The 26,427-nt window shown below is 37.0% G+C and overlaps 1 protein-coding gene across 4 annotated transcripts in view; it reads right to left on the reverse strand.

Moving 5' to 3' along the window:
• VPS13B (vacuolar protein sorting 13 homolog B) overlaps positions 1–26,427 on the reverse strand; it is an 811,037-nt gene that overhangs the window by 769,444 nt on the left and 15,166 nt on the right. For all 4 annotated transcript variants that reach the window (XM_045996973.1, XM_045996994.1, XM_045997018.1 and 1 more), the window contains exon 3: positions 12,151–12,294. In XM_045996973.1, coding sequence (XP_045852929.1) covers positions 12,151–12,294 — 144 coding nt within the window. The remainder of the gene's footprint in view (positions 1–12,150; positions 12,295–26,427) is intronic.

Raw genomic sequence — 26,427 nt, forward strand, 5'->3', positions numbered from 1 at the left:
CCCCAGGATCCTGGGATTGAGTCTGCATCAGGCTCCTTGCTTGGCAAGAAGCCTGCTTCTCCCTCTGCCCACTTCCTTGCTCATCTCTCTCGCTCTCACAACCAATTCTCAAACTACTTCAAATAAATGGAAAACGTAGGAAAACTTCCAAATTCATTCTATGAGGCCAGCATACCCTGATACCAAAACCAAATAAAGACACCAAAAACAAACAAACAAACAAACAAAAAACAAACTACAGGCCAACATCTCTGATGAACACAGATATAAAAATCCTCAACAAAATACTAGTGAACCAAATCCAACGATATATTAGAAAAATTTTTTAAAAAATCAATCAACATGATCAACTGGGATTTATTTCTGGGTTGCAAGGGTGGTTCGATATTCACAAATCAACATGATACATCACATCAATAAGAGAAAGGATAAGAACCATATATTGTCATTGCAACAGATGCAGAAAAGGCATCTGACAAAGTACAGCATCCATTGATGACAGAAACCTTCAATAAAGTAGGTTTAAAAGGAACATACCTCAACATAATACAGGCCATATATGAAAAACCAATAGCAAGTATCATCCACAATGTGGAAAAACTGAGAGTCTTTCCCCTAAGATCAGGAAAAAGACAAGAATGTCCACACTCAACACTTTTATTCAACATAGTAGCAGAGGTCCTAGCCACAGCAATCAAAGAACAAAAATAAAAGGCATCCAAATTGGTAAGGAAGAAGTAAAACTATCACTATTTGCAGATGACATAATACTCTACACAGAGAGCCCAAAGACTCCACCAAAAAACTGCTAGAACTGATACACAAATTCAGTAAAGGCACAGGATACAAAAACCGACATACAGAAATCTGTTGCATTTCTGTATGCCAGTAATGAACCAGCAGAAAAAAATTATGAAAACAATCCTATTTATAATTGCACCAAAAACCATAAGATACCTAGGAATAAACCTAAACAAAGAGGTAAATGATCTGCACTGTGAAAACGACAGAACACTCCTGAAAGAAACTGAAGATGACACAAAGAAATGGAAAGATATTCCATGCTAGTGGATTAGAAGAACAAATATTGTTAAATTCTCTATACAACTTAAAGCCACTAAGCGTTTAATACAATCCCTATCAAAATATCACCAGTATTTTTCAGAGAGCTAAAACAATCCTGAAATTTGTATGGAACCACAAAGGACTCCAAATAGCCAAAGCAATCTTGAAAAGAAAATCAAAGCTGGAGGCATCACAATTCTAGACTTCAGATTATATTACAGGGCTGTAGTGGTCAAAACAGTATGCTACTGACATAAAAGCCACACACATAGATCAGTGGAACAGAATAGAAAACCTAGAAATGAAACCACAATTATACAGTCAATTAATCTTCAACAAAGCAGGAAAAAATACCTAATAGAAAAAAGACAGTCTAGGGCGCCTGGGTGGCTCAGTGGGTTAAGCCACTGCCTTCGGCTCAGGTCATGATCTCAGGGTCCTGGGATCGAGTCCCGCATTGAGCTCTCTGCTCAGCAGCGAGCCTGCTTCCCTCTCTCTCTCTCTGCCTGCCTCTCTGTCCACTTGTGATCTCTGTCAAATGAATAAATAAAATCTTTAAAAAAAAAAAAAAAGAAAAGAAAAAAGACAGTCTATTCAACAAATGGTATTGGGAAAACTGGACAGTAACATGAAAAGAATGAAACCGGACCACTTTCTTATACCATACACAAAAATAAATTCAAAACGGATTAAAGACCTAAATGTGAGACAGGAAACCATAAAAGTCCCTGAAGAAAGCACAGGCTGTAATTTCTTAGATATCAAAACTTTTCTCTAGCTAGATCTTCTGAGGCAAGGGAAACAAGAGCAAAAATAAAGTATTGGGACTTCATCAAAATAAAAAGTTCCTGCACAGTGAAGGAAACAATCAACAAAACTAAAAGACAGGGGCACCTGGGTGGCTCAGTGGGTTGAAGCCTCTGCCTTCAGCTCGGGTCATGGGATCGAGCCCTGCGTCAGGATCTCTGCTCAGCGGGGAGTCTGCTTCCCTTCCTCTCTCTCTGCCTGCCTCTCTGTCTACTTGTAATCTCTGTCAAATAAACAAATAAAATCTTAAAAAAAAAAAAAAAACTAAACTAAAAGCCTACAGAATGGGAGAAGATATTTACAAATGACATATCTGATATAACCCTGAAAGTTCATATTCTAAATCCATAGAGAACTTATCAAACTCAACACCACCAAAAACAAATAATCCAATTAAAAATGGGAAGACATAGGGGCACCTGGGTGGCTCAGTGGGTTAAAGCCTCTGCCTTCGGCTCAGGTCATGATCTCAGGGTCCTGGGATCGAGCCCTGCATCGGGCTCTCTGCTCAGAAGCGAGCCTGCTTCTCCCTCTCTCCCTCTCTGCCTGCCTCTCTGCCTACTTGTGATCTCTAACAAATAAATTTAATTAAAAAAAAATCTTTAAAAAAAATGGGAAGACATGAATAGACATTTTTCCAAACAAGATGTACAGATGGCCAAGAGACATATGAAAGGATGCTCCACATCACTCATTAGGGAAAAGCGAAACACAATTAGAAGGATATCACCTCACACCTGTCAAAATGGCTAAAATCATAACACATGAAATAGATGTTTTTAAGGATGTAGAGAAAGGGAAACACTTTTGCACTGTTGCTGGGAATGCAAACCACTGCAGCTACTGTGGAAGACAGTATAGTTCTTCAAAAAGTTAAAAATAGAACTATTCTATGATTCACCAAATGGACTACTCGGTATTTACCCAAAGAATACAAAAACATTAATTCAAAGGGATACAGGCACCCCAGTGATTACAGCACATTATCTACAATACCCAATTTGTTGAAACAGCCCAAATATCCACTGATTAATGAATCGAAAAAGAAGATGTGGTATATACATCAATGGAATATTATTCAGCCATAAAAAAGAATGAATTCTTGCCATTTGCAACAACTGGATGGAGCTAAAGAGTATAGTGCTATGTGAAATAAGTCAGTCAGAGAAAGACAAATACCATACGACTTCATTCATATGTGGAATTTAAGAAACAAAACAAGTGGGATTTATCCCTGGGATGCCAGGATGGTTTAACATATGCAACACATCACATTAACAAATGAAGGATAAAAATCATATCTCATTAGATGCAGAAAAAGTATGACAATATTCAACACCCTTTTATGATAAAAGCTTTCAACAAATTAGGTATAGAAAGAATGTACCTCAACATGATAAAAGTCATATATGACACCACGACAGCTAACATCATACTCAACGGTGAAAAGCTGAAAGCTTTTCCTGTAAGAATAGGAAAAAGATAAAGATGCCCATTCCCACTACTTGCACTCAAAGTAATTCTGGAAATCTCAGCCACAGCAACTAGGAAATAAAAGGAAACAAAAGGCATCCAAATTGGAAAGTGAGCATTAAAATTATGTTGGCAGATAACATTATCTTACATATAGAAAACTCTAAAGAATCCTACAAGAAACACTGCAGGACTAATAAATTCAGTAAAATTACAGGATAAAAGTAAATACACAAAAATCAGTGTTTTTATATGCTATTAATGAGTTATCAGAGAGAAATTTAAGAAGCATTCTTGCTTACAACAGTATCAAAAAACAAAATGCTGTATCTAAAGTGCTCTACAGGGGCACCTGGGTGGCTCAGTTAATTAAGTGTCTGACTTTGGGTCAGGTCACAAACCCAAAGTCCTGGGAGCAAGTCCCACCTTGGGCTTCCTCATCAGTGGGGAGTCTGCTTCTCTCTTTCTCTTTCTCAAATAAATAAATAAAATCTTAAAAAAAAAAAAAAAAGTCATCACAGATTCAATGCTATCCCTATCAAAATTCCAATGGCATTTTTTCACATATGTAGGAAAAACAATTCCAACATTCGTATGGAGCCAGAAGAACGATCTCAAATAGCCAAAGTAATCTTGAGAAAGAAGAACAAAGCTGGAAGCATCACACTTCCTGAGTTCAAATATATTACAAAACTACAGTAATCAAAACAGTATGGTACTGGCATTAAAAACAGACACACATCAATGAAAGAGAACTGAGAGCCAAGAAATAAACCCATACATACACAGTCAATTAATCCTGGACTAAGGCACCAAGAACACACAATGGAGAGATGATGGTCTCTTCAATAAATCATGCTGGAGAAAATTGGATATCCAGTTACAAAATGATAAATGAAAACGGGCTCGATCTTACACCACTCATACAAATTAACTCAGAATGGATGAAAGAATTAAATATAAGACCTGAAATTGTTCAACTACTAAAAGAAAACTTGGTGGGAAAACGTTCCTTGACATCAGTCATAGCAATGATTTTTAGAAACAACACCAAAAGCACAGGCAACAAAAACTAAGAAAAAAAAAAAGAGTGGGACTACATCATATTAAAAAGCTTCTGCACAGCCAAGGAAACTATCAACAAAATGAAAAGATAACCTATGGCATGGGAGAATATATGTGTAACCCATATATCTCATAAGGGGTTAATACCTAAAATATAAAAAATGAACTTCTACAATATCAAAGAACAATCCAAGTAAAAATGAATAAAAGAACTGAATAATTATTTTTCTAAAGAAGTTACATAAATGACCAACAGATACCTGAAAAGATGCTGAACATCAACAACCATAAGAAAAACACAAATCAAAACCACAATGAATTGGGGGAACAGGTGGTGGGTAATAGGGAGGGCACGTTTTGCATGGAGCACTGGGTGTTGTGCAAAAACAATGAATACTGTTACGCTGAAAAAATAAATAAATTAAAAAAAAAAGTTAAACTCATAGAAAACAAACAAACAAACAAACAAAAAAAAACCACAATGAAATATAACCCCAAACCTCTTAGGATGGCTATTATCAAACAGACAAGAAATAACAAATTCTGAAAATAGGGAGCCTTTGTAAAACATTGGTGGTAATATAAACTGGTATTGTCTTTATAGAAAACTGTACAGAGGTTCCTCAAAAATTCAAAAATAAAACTACCACATTATCTACTTCTGGCAATCCCACTTCTGGTTATATCTGAAAAGAAAACAGTATTATTTCAAAGAGAAATCTGTATTCTCATTGTTCACTGCAGCATTACTCACAATAGCCATGAGTGGAAATAACCTAAGTGATACATACAAACATACACACACAAACACGCACGCACGCGCACATACACATTATTCAGCTGTGAAAAATAAAGAAATCCTGCCATTTGTAACAACATAGATGAACCTGAAGTACATTGTGGTAAATTAAATAAGCCAGACAAAGACAAATATTATGTGGAATCTTAAAATTAAAAAAAAAAAAAAGTGTTGGGGCACCTGGGGGGTTCAATGGGTTAAGCCTCTGCCTTCGGCTTGGATCATGATCCCAAGGTCCTGGGATCAAGCCCCACATCGGGCTCTCTGCTCCACGGGGAACCTGCTTCCTCCTCTCTCTCTGCCTGCCCCTGCCTACATGTGAGCTCTGTCTGCCAAATAAATAATAAATAAATAAATGTGTCAAACTCACAGAAATAATAGAATAATAGCGTTTGACAGGTCTTGGATGAAATGGGCAATGTCAAAGGGTACAACTCTTGAGTTAAAAGCTGAACAAGACCTAAGATTCTAATGTACAACTTGGTGACTACAGTTAATACTACTATATTGTATACTTGAAATTTGCTAAGAATAGATTCTATTCTCACCAAAAAATTAAAAAGAAAAAGTTAAAAAAAGAAAAAAATTAACTGTGAGGTAAAAAGTATTAACTTGATGGTATGTATCCTTTCACAATATATACTTACATCATCACATTGTACACTTTAAATAAATGCATTTTGTCAACTACATCTCCATAAAAGTGGGACTAAAATGAAAAAACACAGTCAATAACCAAAATATATAAATATATAAATAAAGGATTCCTCCCACAGTGAAACTCAGAAGTATCTATTTCTCTACTACATTCCAAAACGGACTCAGAATATAATCTCCGGTATTAATTTTAAAAGATTGAAGATATAGAGCAAAGAATAGGAAGCACCTTAATGCTTGCTGCACCTGACTAAACTGAATACCTCACTTACCAGAAGAATTTGGTATACCTCTCAGTGCAAGTGAATTCAGGATCAGATTCATGTATTTAAAATTTCTTCAGCAAAACATATATTTTTCTGTATATCTTAAAGAAATGTGGTTTGACTTATTCTTCTCTCAGCTGAGAATGTGAAGGAACATTTACAACTACTACTGTTACTCCTTTATGTATTACTTGGTTTTGAATTACTCAATTTCTCCACCCTTTCCTGTGGCCTGCCACCAGGGCAGATAACTTAGGAATCACTGCCAGGGACTTTCAGGATTCTCCTCTGCTGAATCCTCCATTCACCTTTTTTTTTTTTTAATATTTTATTTATTTGACAGAGAGAAATCACAACTAGGCAGAGAGGCAGGCAGAGAGAGAGGAGGAAGCAGGCTCCCTGCGGAGCAGAGAGCCCGATGCGGGACTCGATCCCAGGACTCTGGGATCATGACCTGAGCAGAAGGCAGAGGCTTTAACCCACTGAGCCCAGGCGCCCCCTCCATTCACCTTCTTTACACAAAAGGTCAATGCCCCACTTTCCAGTCTTATTTCACCACTGCAGTTACAACACCACACATAAGAACTCAAACCCAAGGTCCGAAGTTTATAGGCAGCACATATAGCCAAATACTGGAAATTATTTATCTATATACTCAATTTATAAAATTCTTCACTAGATCAAAATGATATGAAGTTACTATAATTCATTTCATCAACAATTATGTGGATTTTCTGACCTGTTACACAAGAACCATGTACACGTGTACCAGAGTATTCATCTCCTTCACAATATAAAAGGGGTTCCCTTGTGAGAGTAATGACAATACCCATAATTTATAGGGAATTCTTTCTCACTTTTTTATATGAGGAAGCTACAGAAAGAATGTAGACTACATTATCTGCTATTGTAATCACCACTATCATTAACCCACAGCACTGCAAGTGAGGAAATCAATAATAGTACAATAAATTCCACAGTCCAAGTCAGCATTTCTGAACCCTGTTAAATTTCTGAAAAGATAGTTGTCTTAGTCCATTTGGGCTGCTATAAAAAATACCACAGACTGGGTAGCTTGGTAGCTTGTAACAGCACCAAATTTATTTCTCACAGTTCTGGAGGCTGGGAAGACCAGGATCAAGGTGCCAACATGGTCTGGTTTGAGGGCCCCTTCCCGGTTCGTAGCTGGTACCTTCTCACTGTGTCCTCACATGGCAAAAGAGACAGGCATCTCTCTGGAGCCTCTTTAGATGACACTAATCCCATTTATGAGGGCTCATGACTTAAGCATCTCCCAAAGATCCTATCTCCTAACACCATTATCTTTGGAGAGAATTTCAATATATGAATTTTGGCAGGAGTGGAAGTGAGTGAGGGGGAAGAGGACACATTCAAATGACTACTAAAGTAGTAGTCACTTAAATTAATCCCACCTCATTTAAGAGAATTGAAGTGTGGTTTTTTTTTCTAAAGGCCATATAAATATTAATAGCCTTACCAACACTTCTTCTGCTTAGTGCTCAAGCTTCAAGCACAAGATAGGATACTTCCCTCTTCGACACTAACTAAACAAATAATGGATTTCCACAGCACCAAAATGTGCAAGGAGAAAGGACAACAAGATTGTCCTGTAACTCCAAGCAATAACCAGTGACTAAAAGTATATATATACATTAAGAAAAAGCTGTTTGTTTATCCCCAGTTTTAACTGATAATTTTAAAGTTTTGGTTTAGGTGCAAAAGATTTTTATTTTTGTTTTTTTTTATGAACAGTGAGTATTCTATAATTAGCCTTGCAGTCATATTTATCAGGTCAAAAGATTTTATAGGGTTTTTTGGGGGGAGGGTGTTGTTTCTGTTTTTTAAACTTTCTAGGTCATACAGAGGCCCAAACAAATAGTTCTTTAAAAACAAATTTACTACTGCTCTAGGTTGAAGAAGCTTTTTTGCAAGAGTTATTAATAAGATGAGCAAAGCATATACAACCACAGAATAAGAACTATGCAGCAAGTCCTGCCCTCTTTTACAGGTGAGGCCCACAAAGGCTGAAAAGCAAGAATATGCAAAAGGAGAGGAGCACATAGTTAAATTTAAGTTACCGAGCTAAGTGTTGGATCCACACAGTTCATTAGAGTGAACTAGTTAAATAAGTCAGACCTGGACCACTGATGTGCCATGAATCAAATTCTGCAACCGAAGTTTAAAAAAAAAAAAAAAAAAAAAAAAGCTCACAAGTAAAATCTGAAGGGTCTAAAGGCAGGTTAGATGACAAAAATGTCTCCCAGAATAAACAGCTAACAGTTAAGTATTTTCCGAGTGAGATATCAATGTATTAAAAAAATTCAGTGTGGATATGAGGAATTTCAGAAACAAGACAGAGGATCATAGGGGAAGGGAAGGAAAAATGAAACAAGATGAAACCAAAGAGGGAGACAAACCATAAGAGATTCTTAATCTCAGGAAATAGGGGAGGGAGGTGGGAGGGCTGGGGTAGCTGGGCGACGGACACTGGGGAGTGTATGTGCTATGGTGAGTGCTGTGAATTGTGTAAGACTGATAAATCACAGACCTGTAGTCCTGAAACAAATAACACATTATATGCTAATTTAAAAATAATATAACAATTCAATGTGAACATCACGGCGGCCTTTATTTGACCTGACACAACAGCTAAGCAGGGTCGGGCCTGGTTAGTACTTGGATGGGGTGACCTGACACAACAACTTGGGGGCACCTGGGTGACACAGATGGTTGAGCATCAGCCTTTGGCTCGGGTCATGATCTCCAGGCCCTAGGATCAAGCCCAGTGTTGGGCTCCCAGCCCAGCAGGGAGCCTGCTTCTCCCTTTCCTCCTGCTTGTGCTGTCTGTCTCTCTCTCTCAAATGAATAAATAAAATCTTTAAAAAAAAAAAAAATTAAACACAACAACTTGGGTCACCCTGTCATCAAAAAAAAATCTCTATAAAACTAATTACAGGGAGGCCTGAGTGGCTTGGTCAGTTGAGCTACACACTCTTGGCTTCAGCTCAGGTCCTGATCTCAGGCGGAAAAATGGAGATCCACACTCAGCAGAGGGTCGGCTTGAGACTCTCTCCCTTTCCTTCTCCCCCAAGATCATGAATGTGAACTCGCTAAAACAAACAAGTCTTATCATATGATCTCTCTGATATGAGGAATTTGAGAGGCAGGATAAGGGGTTGTGGGGGCTAGGGAAGGAAAAAAATGAAACAAGATGGGATCGGGACAAACCATAAGAGATTCTTAATCTTACAAAACAAACTGAGGGTTGTTGGGGCGTAGGGGTTAGGGATAGGGCAGCTGGATTATGGACATTGGGAGGGTATGTGCTATGGTGAGTGCTGTGAAATGTGTAGTAAGCCTGATGATTCACAGATCTGCACCCCTGGGGCAAATAATACATTATATGTTAATAAAATACTGTTGCATGAAAAAATAAATAAATAAATCTTTAAAAAACGACTTATAGAGACATGCTAAGGCAGTATATTGTAATTATGACTAGAGTCACCCTCAATCATCATACATCTCTTTCTTTAAGTCTCCTTAGAAGGTTACATAAATATCTTGACAATGCTGTTCAGTGCACTGAAGAGCAGGAAATCAACAAATGTCGGTAGAATTAAACTGAACTTTACAAACTAGACATACCTTCTTATCAAGGCATTTAGCAATATTATATTTTTGTAATGACATTTTCTGAATTAGACCTCAAATTTCTAACTTTTAAGTTGTATTTATTACATTGTGAAATATCAACAGTAGTATTTTTTAAAGATTCATATCTATAACTCTAAATGATCCCTTCATTTAACCAACTTTCCCACTAATTTATGAAGTAAGTATTTTCTTCATGTGATTCTACAATGTAATAATTTGAAATAATTTAAATTAAATATGGGCTTATTCAGTTTTACTAGTACATGTGTAACTTTTTAACTTAATTTCCTACTACACTAATCAAAGCCTATAATAGGAAAATAAACTGTTTAAAAATGTGTTTCATCTACAATGTCTTACTGAAAAATTAATTTCAATCACTAACCTAAGTATTACTCTCCAGGGATGGACACTGCTGAATAATTTGTCCAAATGTCAACTGCAATTTTCAAAAATCTTTTCTACCTCAAAATTTTAAACATCTGCAAAAAATACTTGTTTTGAGAGTAGTTTACATTCATGACACTTGACCTTTTGCTGTACACACCACAAAATTCAAGTCTCAAATACCATGCAAGCAGGAAACCTGATCATTCCTGCAGTAGCCATCTGCATGGTCCAATATCAAATATTAGTTCTAGGTTGCACTAAGTCATGTGTTACAAATCTTTTTCTGCAGCCTCTATAATTAGTTGTAATTTGCCTCTTTTAAAATGTGTTTCTTATGGGACATCTGGCCTTGAAACTTCCACCTTCCGATTGAAAAAATACTTAGTGTCTGGATTTTTTTTCTCTTTTAATATGGAGCACTCCATGGGTGGTATAACCAAGTCCAGACTTCTAAAAAAAAAAAAAAAAAATTAAATTCCAGGAACAGATGATGATAAAGACCACTTAAGTATTACCTAAAATGAATGTAAAATAAAACTCTGTTGTAATAGAACTATTTCACAGATTTCTAAATACATCTCCTGTGTTTTTCGTGTTTACAAAATAAATTCTCATGGAAATATAGCATTGGTCTACTTACTTCCAGAAACTACATCAAATTAGATAATAAAAGATTAGAATCAAAGATTTCATAAAAGGAAAAAAGGATGATCCCAGTGGGCTGATATGACTAAATATCTTCTTAAAATAGGAAATTATTTTAACATCATAAATAACCTTAATTCACAGACTGGTTATATTTAGGACACACTAAAATTGCTCTAACATTTAATAAATTATTAAATCTGGTTAAAATTAATACTCATATCATCATCATCAACTCATTTGGTTCTAGAAAGCATTTTTTAAACTGCAAGTGAAATATGGGGTAACAAAAAAGTAGTAAAAATGAAGAGACACTTTTCTATGAAAGGAAAAATTTGTAATATACTGCTATCAGATCTATTTGCTTCCTAGATTAAATAATTTTTGCTAGAAACTTCTTAAAAAATCAGTATTACACCTTTATAAAAAAGAAAAAACACTAAGAAATGTAAAATGGTCAGAGAAAAGGTCAGAAAAAAAAATCAGCTTCTGATGCTGAAACTTCAAAAACACAATGAAATTTGATAGGTTTCTTAAATCCTACATATGAGTGAAATCATATGGTATTTGTCTTTCAATGACTTATTTTGCTTAGCATAATACACTCTAGTTCTATCCACATCATTCTTTTTATGGCTGAGTAATATTCCATCGTGTATATATATACCACAGCTTCTTTATCCATTCAATTCAGTAAAGAGGGAAAAAAGGAGGCAAACCAAGAAACAAACTTTTAACTATAGAGAACACACTAATGGTTACCAGAGGGGAGGTGGGTGTAGGGATATATGAAATAGATGATGGGGATTAAGGATGCACTTATGATGAGTACCGGGTGTTGTACAGAAGTAAATTACTATACGCTACACCTGAAATTACTGTAACACTGTATGTTAACTCAAATTAAAAATTCGTCTCAAAAAATGAGAAATGTTCATCTCATTTAAAAATGTCATATAAATACAAAAAAAAAATCATACAGCTCGTTTGTAAAAATTCAAAAACTTCACCTGAAAATTAGACACAATCAGGTCCTACTTCTAGTAGAGACAGATAATAAGCCATCTACATGATCGCTATGATGGCTATGATTAGATTCAGTGAAATCAGTATGAAAATAACCATTAGAATGTTTTATCCAAATATAAGAATACCCTATTGCAATTATGTTACTTTAATAGGCATGTAAGAAACTGTAAGTGCATATAAATTTTGTGTAAAAGGTGACATATCCCAAAAGTTAAAGAAATAACACCATTAACTATTAAAATAGGTTAACATAAAAAACTAGGTTCAATAACTTACCTGTATTCCATCTTTAAGTTTCAAAATGCATTCCATTGTATTGATGGTAATTACTACTGGTTCTGAACCCAGTTTTGTCCAGGGTACATGGATCCTCAACTCATGAATATGTCCACTTAAAAAAGTGAATGGTAATTTCAGTTCCTTAAAACAAAAATATTAAAAGTTAGTAAGTGCTTAATTTTTTCATTATAATATCCACATTACTTTCTGAAAAGAGAAATGAAATTTCTAAAACAAAAATATTTTAAGAAATACTGTTCAACAAAAAGTACCAAATAACTTGTTAAACTATAGGTTATGATACACAACACAGATCTATTGTACATGTTACTTTTAATAAGCTAGTTAACCTGCCTAGGCCTCCATTGCTTTTTCTGCTGAGTGAATATAAAATATGTGGTACATAACAGAAGTTCATATATGATAGTGGTTGTAATAATCACAGTAGACAGCAGCACTAAGATAACTGAATGGCATATTGTTTAAAATCTCCATTCAAAAACATGTCTTTAAAATGTGTTTTAAACTAACAGAACAGGACTGTAAGGCAACTTAAAAGGGTATGGAGAGAGCAGAGTTAAGAGATAAGAGAGTGACCCAACAAAATAAAAACTAACCAGACTTGAAAAATAAAAAAAGTACTGAGTTTTACCTAATTAAAGATTGTACCCGGATACTATCTGGTCATAAAATTTAAATATTTTCTTACTGATTTCCATTATTATTAGAAAGAAGGTGAGAAATGAAAACATAAATGTCACCATAATCACTTTTTACACTGACAAAATTCTTAAAACTTTACAAAGGAAAAAATTGCAGTGTAGATTATACTTTAATCACATTTTAAGTTATTTCAACTATTTGTGAAAATTAAGATATACATTAAACTTATTCATCCACAATTGCCCATCTACTTAGGTTAGCAACAAAGCAAAATAGCTAAATATAGGCAATATGGCAAACCACTGGGAAACTTGTTGAATATATCTGTGTCTCAGTTTATCTGTAAAATCTGGGTAACAATAGTATCACTGAGAATTAACTGAACTTAAGTGCTCAGAATATTATCTTCCTCTAAAAACAACTGTTACAAAATGCTAACTACGCTTACAAACATATGGGCCTCATGTAGGTCTTCAGAAGTCTTTTTTTCCTGCAAGGGCAGAATACTTAAAATCTATTTCTACTATATTATTCTAATGTAGTGTCACATTTTAAGTATTTGCCATTAAAATTTGAAAGATCAATTTGAAGTATAAACCAATTTATTTTCATCAGCATCTATAACAAAAACAATGTTTACTCAGCACTTACTATGTACCAGGCACTTTACCAGCATACGATTATTTAATCCTTATAAGACCCCCAAAAGGTAAATACTATTATTCTACCAATTTTACACATGAAGAATCTGAAGCATTGAAAGGTCAAGTAACCTCCTAAAATGACACAACTTGGAAAACCAGGACCCAAAACTGGAAAATATGATGCCAGAACCCTTCCTCTTCACCACAACTATACTTCATCTATACTTCCATTATGAGAACTTAGTACCTTTCCATTGGTTATGCATCTATTTGGACAATGAGCCCATGATATTGCCATCTCTATCACTTCCTGACTTGTGTAACAAAGGAACATTTGTGAAATGCCTACCACAGTCGCAATTTATGGGTACAAATTGGATTTTTGCAGGAAGTAGTCAAAAGCACCTGAATCAAACTCAAGACCTCAGTATCATCAGAATGCTGCTAATTAACTTTACCACTACTACCTAAACACTAACACAAGAGGCAGCATTCTATATTTGAACACAGAATTTTGAGCCATATCACCCATATTGAATTCTACTTGAAGTTCCACACTTATCATCTGACTATAATCAAGATGATTTCCATTTCCTCAGAGTTGTGAAAAATGAGAATATATTTACGCCTTATAAAAGACAAAACACAGATGTTGTTATAGTAGACAGACCATCCTTAATAAAACTATAAAAACAAGTTTCATTCCTTATATTTCAAGATAAACTGTACAACTTTAAAATACTTTATTCACTTGTAACTTCAGAAATACATTGCAAAAAATACTTTCCAAAAACCAGAACATCTAGGACTGCACAAAGAATATTAGTAAAGAAGAATTTAAGAAGGGGGTTAAAAAGTTCAAAAACCTAATTCTAGGTAGGCTATAACAAAATATTCTAACAGAAAACAGGCATACTTTAAAACTGAATTTGAGGGCACCTGGTGGCTCAGTGGCCTCTACCTTCGGCTCCAGTCATGATCTCAGGGTCCGGGGATCAAGCCCCGCATCGGGCTCTCTGCTCAACAGGGATCCTGCTTCCCTCTCTCTGCCTGCCTCTCTGCCTACTTGGGATCTCCGTCTGTCAAATAAATTTTAAAAATCTAAAAAAAAAAATTTTTTTAATTAAAAAAACTAAATTTTATAAGTAACAAAACCAAACATAGACAAACCTAAAAACCTCCATGCAGCAAAGAAAACATTCAAAAGAGCAAAAAGGCAACCTATGTAATAGGAAAAAATATTTGTAAACCATTTATCTGATAAGGGTGAACATCTAAAATAAACAACAAAAAGTAATTCCAATTTAAAAGTGGATAAATGGTTGAATAGATATTTCTCAAAAGAATATGTACCAGTTGCCAGCAAGTATATGAAAAGATGTTCAACATCACTAATCAAGGAAATGCAAATCAAAACCACAATGACCTACCATCTCACACCTGTTGGAATGGCCATTATCAAAAGTAACAAGTGCTAGCAGGTATGAAGAGAAATTGGAATGCTTGTGTGCCACTGGTGAAAATGTAAAATGATGCAGCCACTAAAGAAAGCATTATGGAAGTTCCTCAAAAATTAATAGAATCACCACATGAAATCAGTTCTGAGTATATATGAAAAAGAACTGAAAATAGGATCTCAAAAAGATACTTGCAGAACCATTTCACTGCAGCATTAATCACAATAGTCAAGAGGTGGAAGCAGCCTAAATGTCCACTGAAAGATAAATGGATAAAGAAGATGTGGTATATATAATCAAATATATCCACTCCTCTAAAAAGAGGAAATTCTGTCATGTGCTACAACATGACTAAACATGTTAAAAACATTATACTAAGTGAAATAAATCAATCACAAAAAGACAAATACTGTAAGATTCTACATATATAAGGTATCTGAAGTAGTCAAATTCTTAGATACAAAGTAAAATGGTGGTTGCCAGGTGCAGGGGGGAGAAGGAAAAAAGGAATTTGTTAAATGGTTACAGAGTTTTAATTTTTGAAAGATGAAGAAGTTCGACAGATCTATTAAATAACAATGAGCATATAGTTAACACTAGTCTATACTTCAAAATAGCTAAGATGCGAAATTTTATGTTACATGCTTTTTACTACAAAATAAAAATGAATACAGGACAAGACTTTAAGAATTCTGAGTTGGGGGCACCCGGGTGGCTCAGTGGGTTAAAGCTCCTGCCTTCGGCTTGGGTCATGATCTCAGGGTCCTGGGATCGAGCCCCGCATCGGGCTCCCTACTCGGCGGGGAGACTGCTTCCTCCTCTCTCCCTGCCTGACTCTCTGACTACTTGTAATCTCTGTCCATCAAATGAATAAATAAAATCTTAAAAAAAAAAAAAAGAATTCTGAGTTAGGAAGTTGGCAAATCCTCTTTCCAAAAAGCAGTCACAAAACTAGACAAAGTTGTCAAAAAAGAAAGAAAAAAATCAGGGGCAAAAAAGAAGTCTAACCTAAGGCCACAGTATTTGTTGGTACAATCAGAAAAACAGCAGACTGGCCAGAAAATTAACAGACTTGCTATGATTTCACATATCCCTGATAGTCTAGAAAGCTATATGCATTCGACAGGTTGTGCTTACTTAGAAGAGAGGGACCTAACAAGCTATGCATTCATGGTTAACGAAGAGGCCTTATAACCCAGTAAGTTAAAAAAAGAGGGGGGCAAGGATCACATTTATAAATTCCCTGAATTGTGAGCATTACCTAATATATGTATAGGAGTGGAAGAAAGTCTATGTAAAGAGTTAGATTTACGGGTTCAATGGTTTAAACAGTCTCTAGCCAATCAATGGCTGATGACTATTATAGTGACCCAGGGTAATCCCTAGAAAGCCAGAACAACATACAAAAGAATGGCTGGAAGTGGTAGGGGGCCATCAAATTAGAGGCCTCACACTACAGGGGAAACAACAAAAATGTGGTTCAGGCAAATCACTAAAAAATAAACATAAACCAATATCAACAACAATCATCCCCTGGATAGAGGAAATCAGAATTCAGAGTTGCTATAACTTACTATCTATAAAATGTCCAGTTTTCTTTCTTTTTTTTTTTAAAGATTTTATTTATTTATTTGACAGAGAGAGATCACAAGTAGACAGAGAGGCAGGCAGAGAGAGAGAGAGAGGGAAGCAGGCTCCCTGCTGAGCAGAGAGCCCTATGCGGGATTTGATCCCAGAACCCTGAGATCATGACCTGAGCCGAAGGCAGCAGCTCAACCCACTGAGCCACCCAGGCACCCAAATATCCAGTTTTCAACCAAAAATTCTGAAACAAGGAAAGTATACAAATTAAATAAAAACTATCTCTAAGGGTGCTCAACTGTAAAACTTAGTTCACAAAGACTTCATAATATCTATTGTGTTCAAAGAAATGAAGGAAATCATATTTACATAATTCAAGGAATATAGGACAATGATTCATCAAATAGAAAATATCAATGAGACAAACTGCCAAGAACAACCAAATGGAAATTACAGAATTCAACAGTACAGTAAATTAAATGAAAAATCCACTAACAGAGCTCAACATCAACTGGCAAAAAGAATCAGTGAATCAACACCTTGACATATCACAGTGAAAAGCCAGGGACAAAAAGAAAATCTTAAAATCAGTAATAGAAAAATCGCTAACTTCTCATTACACACAATGGCAAGAAGATAATGAGATGGGCGCCTGGGTGGCTCAGTGGGTTAAGTGCCTGCCTTCAACTTAGGGAATCCTACATCAGGCTCCCTGCTCAACAGGGAGTCAGCTCCTCCTTCTCCCTCTGCCCCTCCCCCAGCTGTGCTCTCTCTCACTCACTGTCTCTCAAATAAATAAAATCTTAGGAAAAAAAAAAAAAAAGAAAAAGAAGGTAATGAGATGACATTCAACAATAACCAAAATTCTATATCCAACAGATATCCTTCAAAAATGAAGGCAAAATAAAAGGAACACCCAAATAAAGACTCATATAATTCACTGTTAACAGAATACTGAAAGTTGGGGCACCTGGGTGGCTCAGTGGGTTAAAGCCTCTGCCTTCAGCTCAGTCATGCTCCCAAGGTCCTGGGATTGAGCCCTGCGTTGGGCTCTCTGCTCAGCAGGGAGCCTGCTTCCTCCTCTCTCTCTGCCTGCCTCTCTGCCTACTTGTGATCTCAGTCCGTCAAATAAATAAAATCTTAAAAAAAGAATACTGAGAGGGAGGAGTCAAGATGACGGAGAAGTAGCAGCCTGAGACTACATCAGGTAGCAGGAGATCAGCTCCATAGCTTATCTAAACATTGCAAACACCTACAAGTCCAACGGGAGAGCGAAGAGAAGAAGAACAGCAACTCTAGAAACAGAAAATCAACCACTTTCTGAAAGGTAGGACTGGCGGAGAAGTGAATCTAAAACGACGGGAAGATAGACCGCGGGGGGAGGGGCCGGCTCCCGGCAAGCGGCGGAGGAACGGAGCACAAAATCAGGACTTTTAAAAGTCTGTTCCACTGAGGGACATTGCTCCAGAGGCTAAACCAGGGTGAAGCCCACTCGGGGTCAGCGTGGCCCCAGGCCCCGCAAGGTCACAGAAGGATCGGGGGTGTCAGAGTGTCGGAGAGCTCGCAGGTATTAGAACGGAGAAGCCGGCTGCAGAGACAGAGCCGAGGACTGAACTCTCAGCTCGGGGTTACCTTGAACTGGTCGCGGGCTGGGTGAGCTCGGAGCGCGGCTAGAGGCTGGGGATACGGGAGTGATTGGGTGCTGTCCTCTGGGGGCGCACTGAGGAGTGGGGCCCCAGGCTCTCGGCTCCTCCGGGCCGGAGACTAGGAAGCCGCCATTTTCATTCCCATCCTCTGGAACTCTACAGAAAGCGTTCAGGGAACAGAAGCTCCCAAAAGCGAACCCAAGCCGATTACTTAGTCCTGCCGCCGGTAAGGGCGGTGCAATCCCGCCTCGGGCAAAGACACTTGAGAGTCACTACAACAGGCCCCTCCCCAGAAGATCAACAAAATATCCAGCCAGGACGAAGTTCATCTATCAAGGAAAGTAGGTTCATTTCCTAAGACAGCTGCGCAATTCCAGAGGAGGAGAAAGCAAAGCACGGAACTCATGGCTTTCTCCCCATGATTCTTTAGTCTTGCGGCTACTTCAATTTTTTTTTTTCTCTTTTTTCAATTTTTTTTTTCTTCTTCTGCTAAATTTGTTAAAACTTTTACCCTTTTCTTTTTTAACGTTTTTTGACTAGTTTATCTAAATATATATATTTTTTCTTTCTTTTTTATATTTTCTCTTTGTTTTATTTTTTAAATTTTTATCTTTTTTTTTCTTTTTTCTTTCTTTTTTTTTTTTTTCAGAACCTGTTTTTATCCCCTTTCTCCCCCCCCACAATTAGGGGTCTCTTCTGACTTGGTTACAGCGCATTTTTCTGGGGTCTTTGCCACCCTTTTAGTAGTTTATTTGCTCCTTCATATCCTCTTATCTGGACAAAATGACAAGGCGGAATAAATCACCACAAACAAAAGAACAAGAGACAGTACCGAAGGCTAGGGACCTAATTAACACAGACATTGGTAATATCTCAGATCAAGAGTTCAGAATGACGATTCTGAACATTCTAGCCGGGCTCAAAAAAGGCATGGAAGATATTAGAGAAACCCTGTCTGGAGAAATAAAAGGCTTTCTGGAGAAATTAAAGAACTAAAATCTAACCAAGTTGAAATTAAAAAAGCTATTAATGAGGTGCAATCAAAAATGGAGACTCTCACAGCTAGGATAAAGGAGGCAGAAGAAAGAATTAGTGATATAGAAGACCAAATGACAGAGAATAAAGAAGCCGAGCAAAAGAGGGACAAACAGCTACTGGACCATGAGGGGAAAATTCGAGAGATAAGTGACACCATAAGACGAAGCAACATTAGAATAATTGGGATTCCAGAAGAGGAAGAAAGAGAGAGTGGAGCAGAAAGTCTATTGGAGAGAATTATTGGAAAGAATTTTTCTAATATGGCAAAGGGAACAAGCATCAAAATCCAGAAGATGCAGAGAACCCCCCTCAAAGTCAACAAGAATAGGTCCACACCCCGTCACCTAATAGTAAAATTGACAAGTCTTAGTGACAAAGAGAAAATCCTGAAAGCAGCCCGAGAAAAGAAGTCTATAACATACAATGGTAAAAATATTAGATTGGCAGCAGACTTATTCACAGAGACCTGGCAGGCCAGGAAGAGCTGGCATGATATATTCAGAGCACTAAACGAGAAAAACATGCAGCCAAGAATACTCTATCCAGCTAGGCTATCATTGAAAATAGAAGGAGAGATAAAAAGCTTCCAGGACAAACAAAAACCGAAAGAATTTGCAAACACCAAACCAGCTCTACAGGAAATATTGAAAGGGGTCCTCTAAGCAAAGAGAGAGCCTAAAAGTAGTAGATCAGAAAGGTACAGAGACAATATACAGGAACAGTCACCTTACAGGCTAATAATGGCACTAAATTCATATCTGTCAATAGTTACCCTGAATGTTAATGGGCTAAATGCTCCAATCAAAAGACACAGGGAATCAGAATGGATAAAAAACCAAAACCCATCAGTATGTTGCCTGCAAGAAACACATTTTAGACGTGAAGACACCTCCAGATTTAAAGTGAGGGGGTGGAAAACAATTTACCATGCTAATGGGCATCAGAAGAAAGCTGGGGTGGCAATCCTTATATCAGATCAATTAGATTTTAAGCCAAAGAGTATAATAAGAGATGAGGAAGGACACTATATCCTACTCAAAGGGTCTGTCCAACAAGAAGATCTAACAATTTTAAATATCTATGCCCCTAACGTGGGAGCAGCCAACTATATCAACCAATTAATAACAAAATCAAAGAAACACATCAATAATACTACAATAATAGTAGGGGACTTGAACACTCCCCTCACTGAAATGGACAGATCATCCAAGCAAAAGATCAACAAGGAAATAAAGGCCTTAAATGACACACTGGACCAGATGGACATCACAGATATATTCAGAACATTTCATCCCAAAGCAACAGAATACACATTCTTCTCTAGTGCACATGGAACCTTCTCCAGAATAGATCACATCCTGGGTCACAAATCAGGTCTCAACCGGTATCAAAAGATTAGGATCATTCCCTGCATATTTTCAGACCACAATGCTCTGAAGCTAGAACTCAATCACAAGAGGAAAGCTGGAAAGAACCCAAATACATGGAGACTAAACAGCATCCTTCTAAAGAATGAATGGGTCAACCAGGAAATTAAAGAAGAATTGAAAAAATTCAAGGAAACAAATGATAATGAAAACACAACAGTTCAAAATCTGTGGGACACAGCAAAGGCAGTCCTGAGAGGAAAATATATAGCGGTACAAGCCTTTCTCAAGAAACAAGAAAGGTCTCAAGTACACAACCTAACCCTACACATAAAGAAGCTGGAGAAAGAACAAGAAAGAAACCCTAAACCCAGCAGGAGAAGAGAAATCATAAAGATCAGAGCAGAAATCAATGAAATAGAAACCAAAAAAACAATAGAAAAAATCAATGAAACTAGGAGCTGGTTCTTTGAAAGAATCAATAAGATTGATAAACCCCTGGCCAGACTCATCAAAAAGAAAAGAGAAAGGACCCAAATAAATAAAATCATGAATGAAAGAGGAGAGATCACAACTAACACCAAAGAAATACAGACAATTATAAGAACATACTATGAGCAACTCTACGCCAACAAATGTGACAATCTGGAAGAAATGGATGCATTCCTAGAGACATATAAACTACCACAACTGAACCAGGAAGAAACAGAAAACCTGAACAGGCCCATAACCAGTAAGGAGATTGAAACACTCATCAAAAATCTCCAAACAAACAAAAGCCCAGGGCCAGACGGCTTCCCAGGGGAATTCTACCAAACATTTAAAGAAGAACTCATTCCTATTCTCCTGAAACTGTTCCAAAAAATAGAAACGGAAGGAAAACTCCCAAACTCATTTTATGAGGCCAGCATCACCTTGATCCCCAAACCAGACAAGGATCCCACCAAAAAAGAGAACTACAGACCAATATCCTTGATGAACACAGACGCAAAAATTCTCGCCAAAATACTAGCCAATAGGATTCAACAGTACATTAAAAGGATTATTCACCACGATCAAGTGGGATTTATTCCAGGGCTGCAGGGTTGGTTCAACATCCCCAAATCAATCAATGTGATAGAACACATTAATAAAAGAAAGAACAAGAACCATATGATACTCTCAACAGATGCTGAAAAAGCATTTGACAAAGTACAGCATCCCTTCCTGATCAAAACTCTTCGAAGTGTAGGGATAGACGGCACATACCTCAATATTATCAAAGCCATCTATGAAAAAGCCACCGCAAATATCATTCTCAATGGAGAAAAACTGAAAGCTTTTCCGCTAAGGTCAGGAACATGGCAGGGATGTCCATTATCACCACTGCTATTCAACATAGTACTAGAAGTCCTACCCTAAGCAATCAGACAACAAAAGGAAATTAAAGGCATCCAAATTGGTAAAGAAGAAGTTAAACTATCACTCTTCGCAGATGACATGATACTACATGTGGAAAACCCAAAAGACTCCACTCCAAAACTGCTAGAACTTGTACAGGAATTCAGCAAAGTGTCAGGATATAAAATCAATGCACAGAAATCAGTTGCATTTCTGTACACCAACAACAAGACAGAAGAAAGAGAAATTAAGGAGTCAATCCCATTTACAATTGTACCCAAAACTATAAGATACCTAGGAATAAACCTAACCAAAGAGGCTAAGAATCTATACACAGAAAATTATAAAGTACTCATGAAAGAAATTGAGGAAGACACAAAGAAATGGAAAAATGTTCCATGCTGCTGGATTGGAAGAATAAATATTGTGAAAATGTCTATGCTACCTAAAGCAATCTACACATTTAATGCAATCCCTATCAAAATACCATCCATTTTTTTCAAAGAAATGGAACAAAAAATCCTCAAATTTATATGGAACCAGAAAAGACCTCGAATAGCCAAAGGAATATTGAAAAAGAAAGCCAAAGTGGGTGGCATCACAATTCTGGACTTCAAGCTCTATTACAAAGCTGTCATCATCAAGACAGCATGGTACTGGCACAAAAACAGACACATAGATCAGTGGAACAGAATAGAGAGCCCAGAAATCGACCCTCAACTCTATGGTCAACTAATCTTCGACAAAGCAGGAAAGAATGTCCAATGGAAAAAAGACAGCCTCTTCAATAAATGGTGCTGGGAAAATTGGACAGCCACATGCAGAAAAATGAAATTGGACCACTTCCTTACACCACACACAAAAATAGACTCCAAATGGATAAAGGACCTCAATGTGAGAAAGGAATCCATCAAAATCCTTGAGGAGAATGCAGGCAGCAACCTCTTCGACCTCAGCCACAGCAACATCTTCCTAGGAACAATGGCAAAGGCAAGGGAAGCAAGGGCAAAAATGAACTATTGGGATTTCATCAAGATCAAAAGCTTTTGCACAGCAAAGGAAACAGTTAACAAAACCAAAAGACAACTGACAGAATGGGAGAAGATATTTGCAAACGACATATCAGATAAAGGGCTAGCATCCAAAATCTATAAGGAACTTAGCAAACTCAACACCCAAAGAACAAACAATCCAATCAAGAAATGGGCAGAGGACATGAACAGACATTTCTGCAAAGAAGACATCCAGATGGCCAACAGACACATGAAAAAGTGCTCTACGTCACTCGGCATCAGGGAAATACAAATCAAAACCACAATGAGATATCACCTCACACCAGTCAGAATGGCTAAAATCAACAAGTCAGGAAATGACAGATGCTGGTGAGGATGTGGAGAAAGGGGAACCCTCCTCCACTGTTGGTGGGAATGCAAGCTGGTGCAACCACTCTGGAAAACAGCATGGAGGTTCCTCAAAATGTTGAAAATAGAACTACCCTATGACCCAGCAATTGCACTACTGGGTATTTACCCTAAAGATACAAACATAGTGATCCGAAGGGGCACGTGTACCCGAATGTTTATAGCAGCAATGTCTACAATAGCCAGACTATGGAAAGAACCTAGATGTCCATCAACAGATGAATGGATAAAGAAGATGTGGTATATATACACAATGGAATACTATGCAGCCATCAAAAGAAATGAAATCTTGCCATTTGCGACGACGTGGATGGAACTAGAGCGTATCATGCTTAGTAAAATAAGTCAATCGGAGAAAGACAACTATCATATGATCTCCCTGATATGAGGACATGGAGAAGCAACATGGGATGTTAGGGGGATAGGAGAAGAATAAATGAAACAAGATGGGATTGGGAGAGAGACAAACCATAAATGACTCTTAATCTCACAAAACAAACTGGGGGTTGCTGGGGGGAGGTGGGATTGGGAGAGGGGGAGGGGGCTATGGACATTGGGGAGGGTATGTGCTATCGTGAGTGCTGTGAAGTGTGTAAACCTGGTGATTCACAGACCTGTACCCCTGGGGATAAAAATACATTATATGTTTATTAAGAAAAAAAAATTTGGAAGGGGAGGCGAACCATAAGAGACTATGAACTCTGGAAAACAACCTGAGGGTTTTGAAGGGTCAGGGGTGGGAGGCTGGGGGAACAGGTGGTGGGTAATGGGGAGGGCACGTTTTGCATGGAGCACTGGGTGTAGTGCAAAAACAATGAATACTGTTACGCTAAAAAAATAAATAAAATGGGGGAAAAAAAAAAGAATACTGAAAGTTCATCAGACTTGAAAGGAACACCAGACAGTAACTCAAATTCACCAAAAAGCATCAATGAATGTAATTATATCATCATTAAAAGACAATATAAACGTCTATTTTCTCCTGACTTAAAAGGCCATTACCTAAAACACAATTATCAAATTGTACTGTTGGACTTATAACACAAAGGTTCAATATATATGACAATAGCACAAAGAAGGGGGAAGTAATGGAGCTATAACAGAGAAAGTTTCTGTATTTTAAGTAACAAATTTAGCATTAATCTGAAATAGACTAAAAAACTGGATCCATATTGTAAGATTGGGAGTAACCGCTAAAAAGTAATGTGAAAATTAAAGACATTAAAAATGAAACATTAAAAAACATCTACTGAATGTAAAAAATTGGTAAAGGATGAGAAAAACAAAAAAGAACACAATATTGACAACAGAAAATGGTAGACAGAAATCCATATGATTAAAAACATTAAATGTGGAGGGATTAAATACTCCAGTTAAAAGGCAAAGATGGAATAAAAAAAAAAAAAAGGCAAACATTGGGGGTGCCCGGGTGGCTCAGTCGTTTAAAAGTCAGCCTTTGGCTGAGGTCATGATCCCAGGGTCCTGGAATCAAGCCCCACCATGGGCTCCCTGCTCAGCAGAGAGCCTGCTTCTCCCTCTCCCACTCCCCCTGCTTGTGTTTCTGTCAAATAAATAAATAAAATCTTTTTTTTTTAAATCAAATTATGTAGTACACCTAATATTATACTTTTATTTCACTTATATGTCAATTAAAAAGCAGTAAATGGGGGCGCCTGGATGGCTCAGTGGGTTAAAGCCTCTGCCTTCAACTCAGGTCATGATCCCACAGCCCTGGGATCGAGCCCCGCACCAAGCCCTCTGCTCAGCAGGGAGCGTGCTTCCTTCTCTCTCTCTGTCTCTCTGCCTGCCTCTCTGCCTACTTGTGATCTCTGTCAAATAAATAAATAAAATCTTTAAAAAAAAAAAAAAAGCAGTAAATGAAACACCAAGGAAGTCATGTAACCCAGATTCTTGCCTGGAATACCTGAAATACAACATTTTCTTGCTATTTAAACGGTATAGATTCTCTTTTTGCCATACAGGGAATTTTCATTTCTATGATATTAATTTCCAGCACTGTTTCCTTCCTCCTGTTTTGTTCTTTGGGGGTTTTGGAGGGGGAGTTGTTTGGGTTTTTTTGTTTTGTTTTGTTTTTTGAGAGGGAGGCAAGGGGAAGTAGGTGAGAAAGAGAAAGAGCATCTGACACAGGGCTCAATCTCAGGACCCTGAGATCCTGACCTGAGCCAAAATCAAAAGTCAGACACTTAACCAACTGAGCCAGTCAGGTGCCCCATTCCTATTTTTCATATGACTGTTTTCCAAAATGAATAATTTATCCCCTCATGGGATGAAATTACAATGAACAAAATGAAGTTTGAAGAGGTAGTTAAAGCTAAATAACATGCCAGTAAAACTTTCAAAGAGATGGTACTAGATATGAAGAAACACAACATGAAGCAAAAGGTTAAGAAAATTAAAACAGTGTACTGAGAAAAACATATATATATAATGCAAACAGCAACTACAGAACAAATGGAGTACACTATTAAGAAAATAGACTTTAAGGAAAAAAATGTTATTGAAGATAACATTTGAAGACACTTTATAACAATAGAAGGGTTGATTCAAGAAAATATAAAAATATATGTGAGCACAGCAAGAGAACCCCAAAATGCATAGAGTAAAAACTGACAAAAGTAAAAGGAAAGAAAGCTGGTTCAATAATTATAGAGACTTTAATACTCACAATAATGTACAGACAGAAAATCAACTAAGATATGGAAGACCTGAACACTATCAACCAAATAAACCTGAAATCTATAAAACACTCCAACCAACAAACACAAAAATACACATTCACCAAGAGAAATCAGAAAGCATCAGAACTGAATGAAAATACAAAATATCAAAATTTATGGGTTGCAGCTAGACATTTATAGCTGTTTAAATGCCTATAATAGAAGAAATCTCCCAAAATCAATAACCTAAAATTCTACCGGAAATGGTAGAAAAACAAGCTAAGCCCAGCTAACCTAAACAAGCTAAACCAAACTGAACAAGCAAAAAGAAAGACCCCAATACCAACAAAATGAAGGGAAATGGGAGGGTATATATAGTCAAACTGTTGTAAGATTGTT

Source organism: Meles meles, chromosome 1 (assembly GCF_922984935.1).
Source record: "Meles meles chromosome 1, mMelMel3.1 paternal haplotype, whole genome shotgun sequence".
In the NCBI taxonomy this organism is placed as follows: Eukaryota; Metazoa; Chordata; class Mammalia; order Carnivora; family Mustelidae; genus Meles; species Meles meles.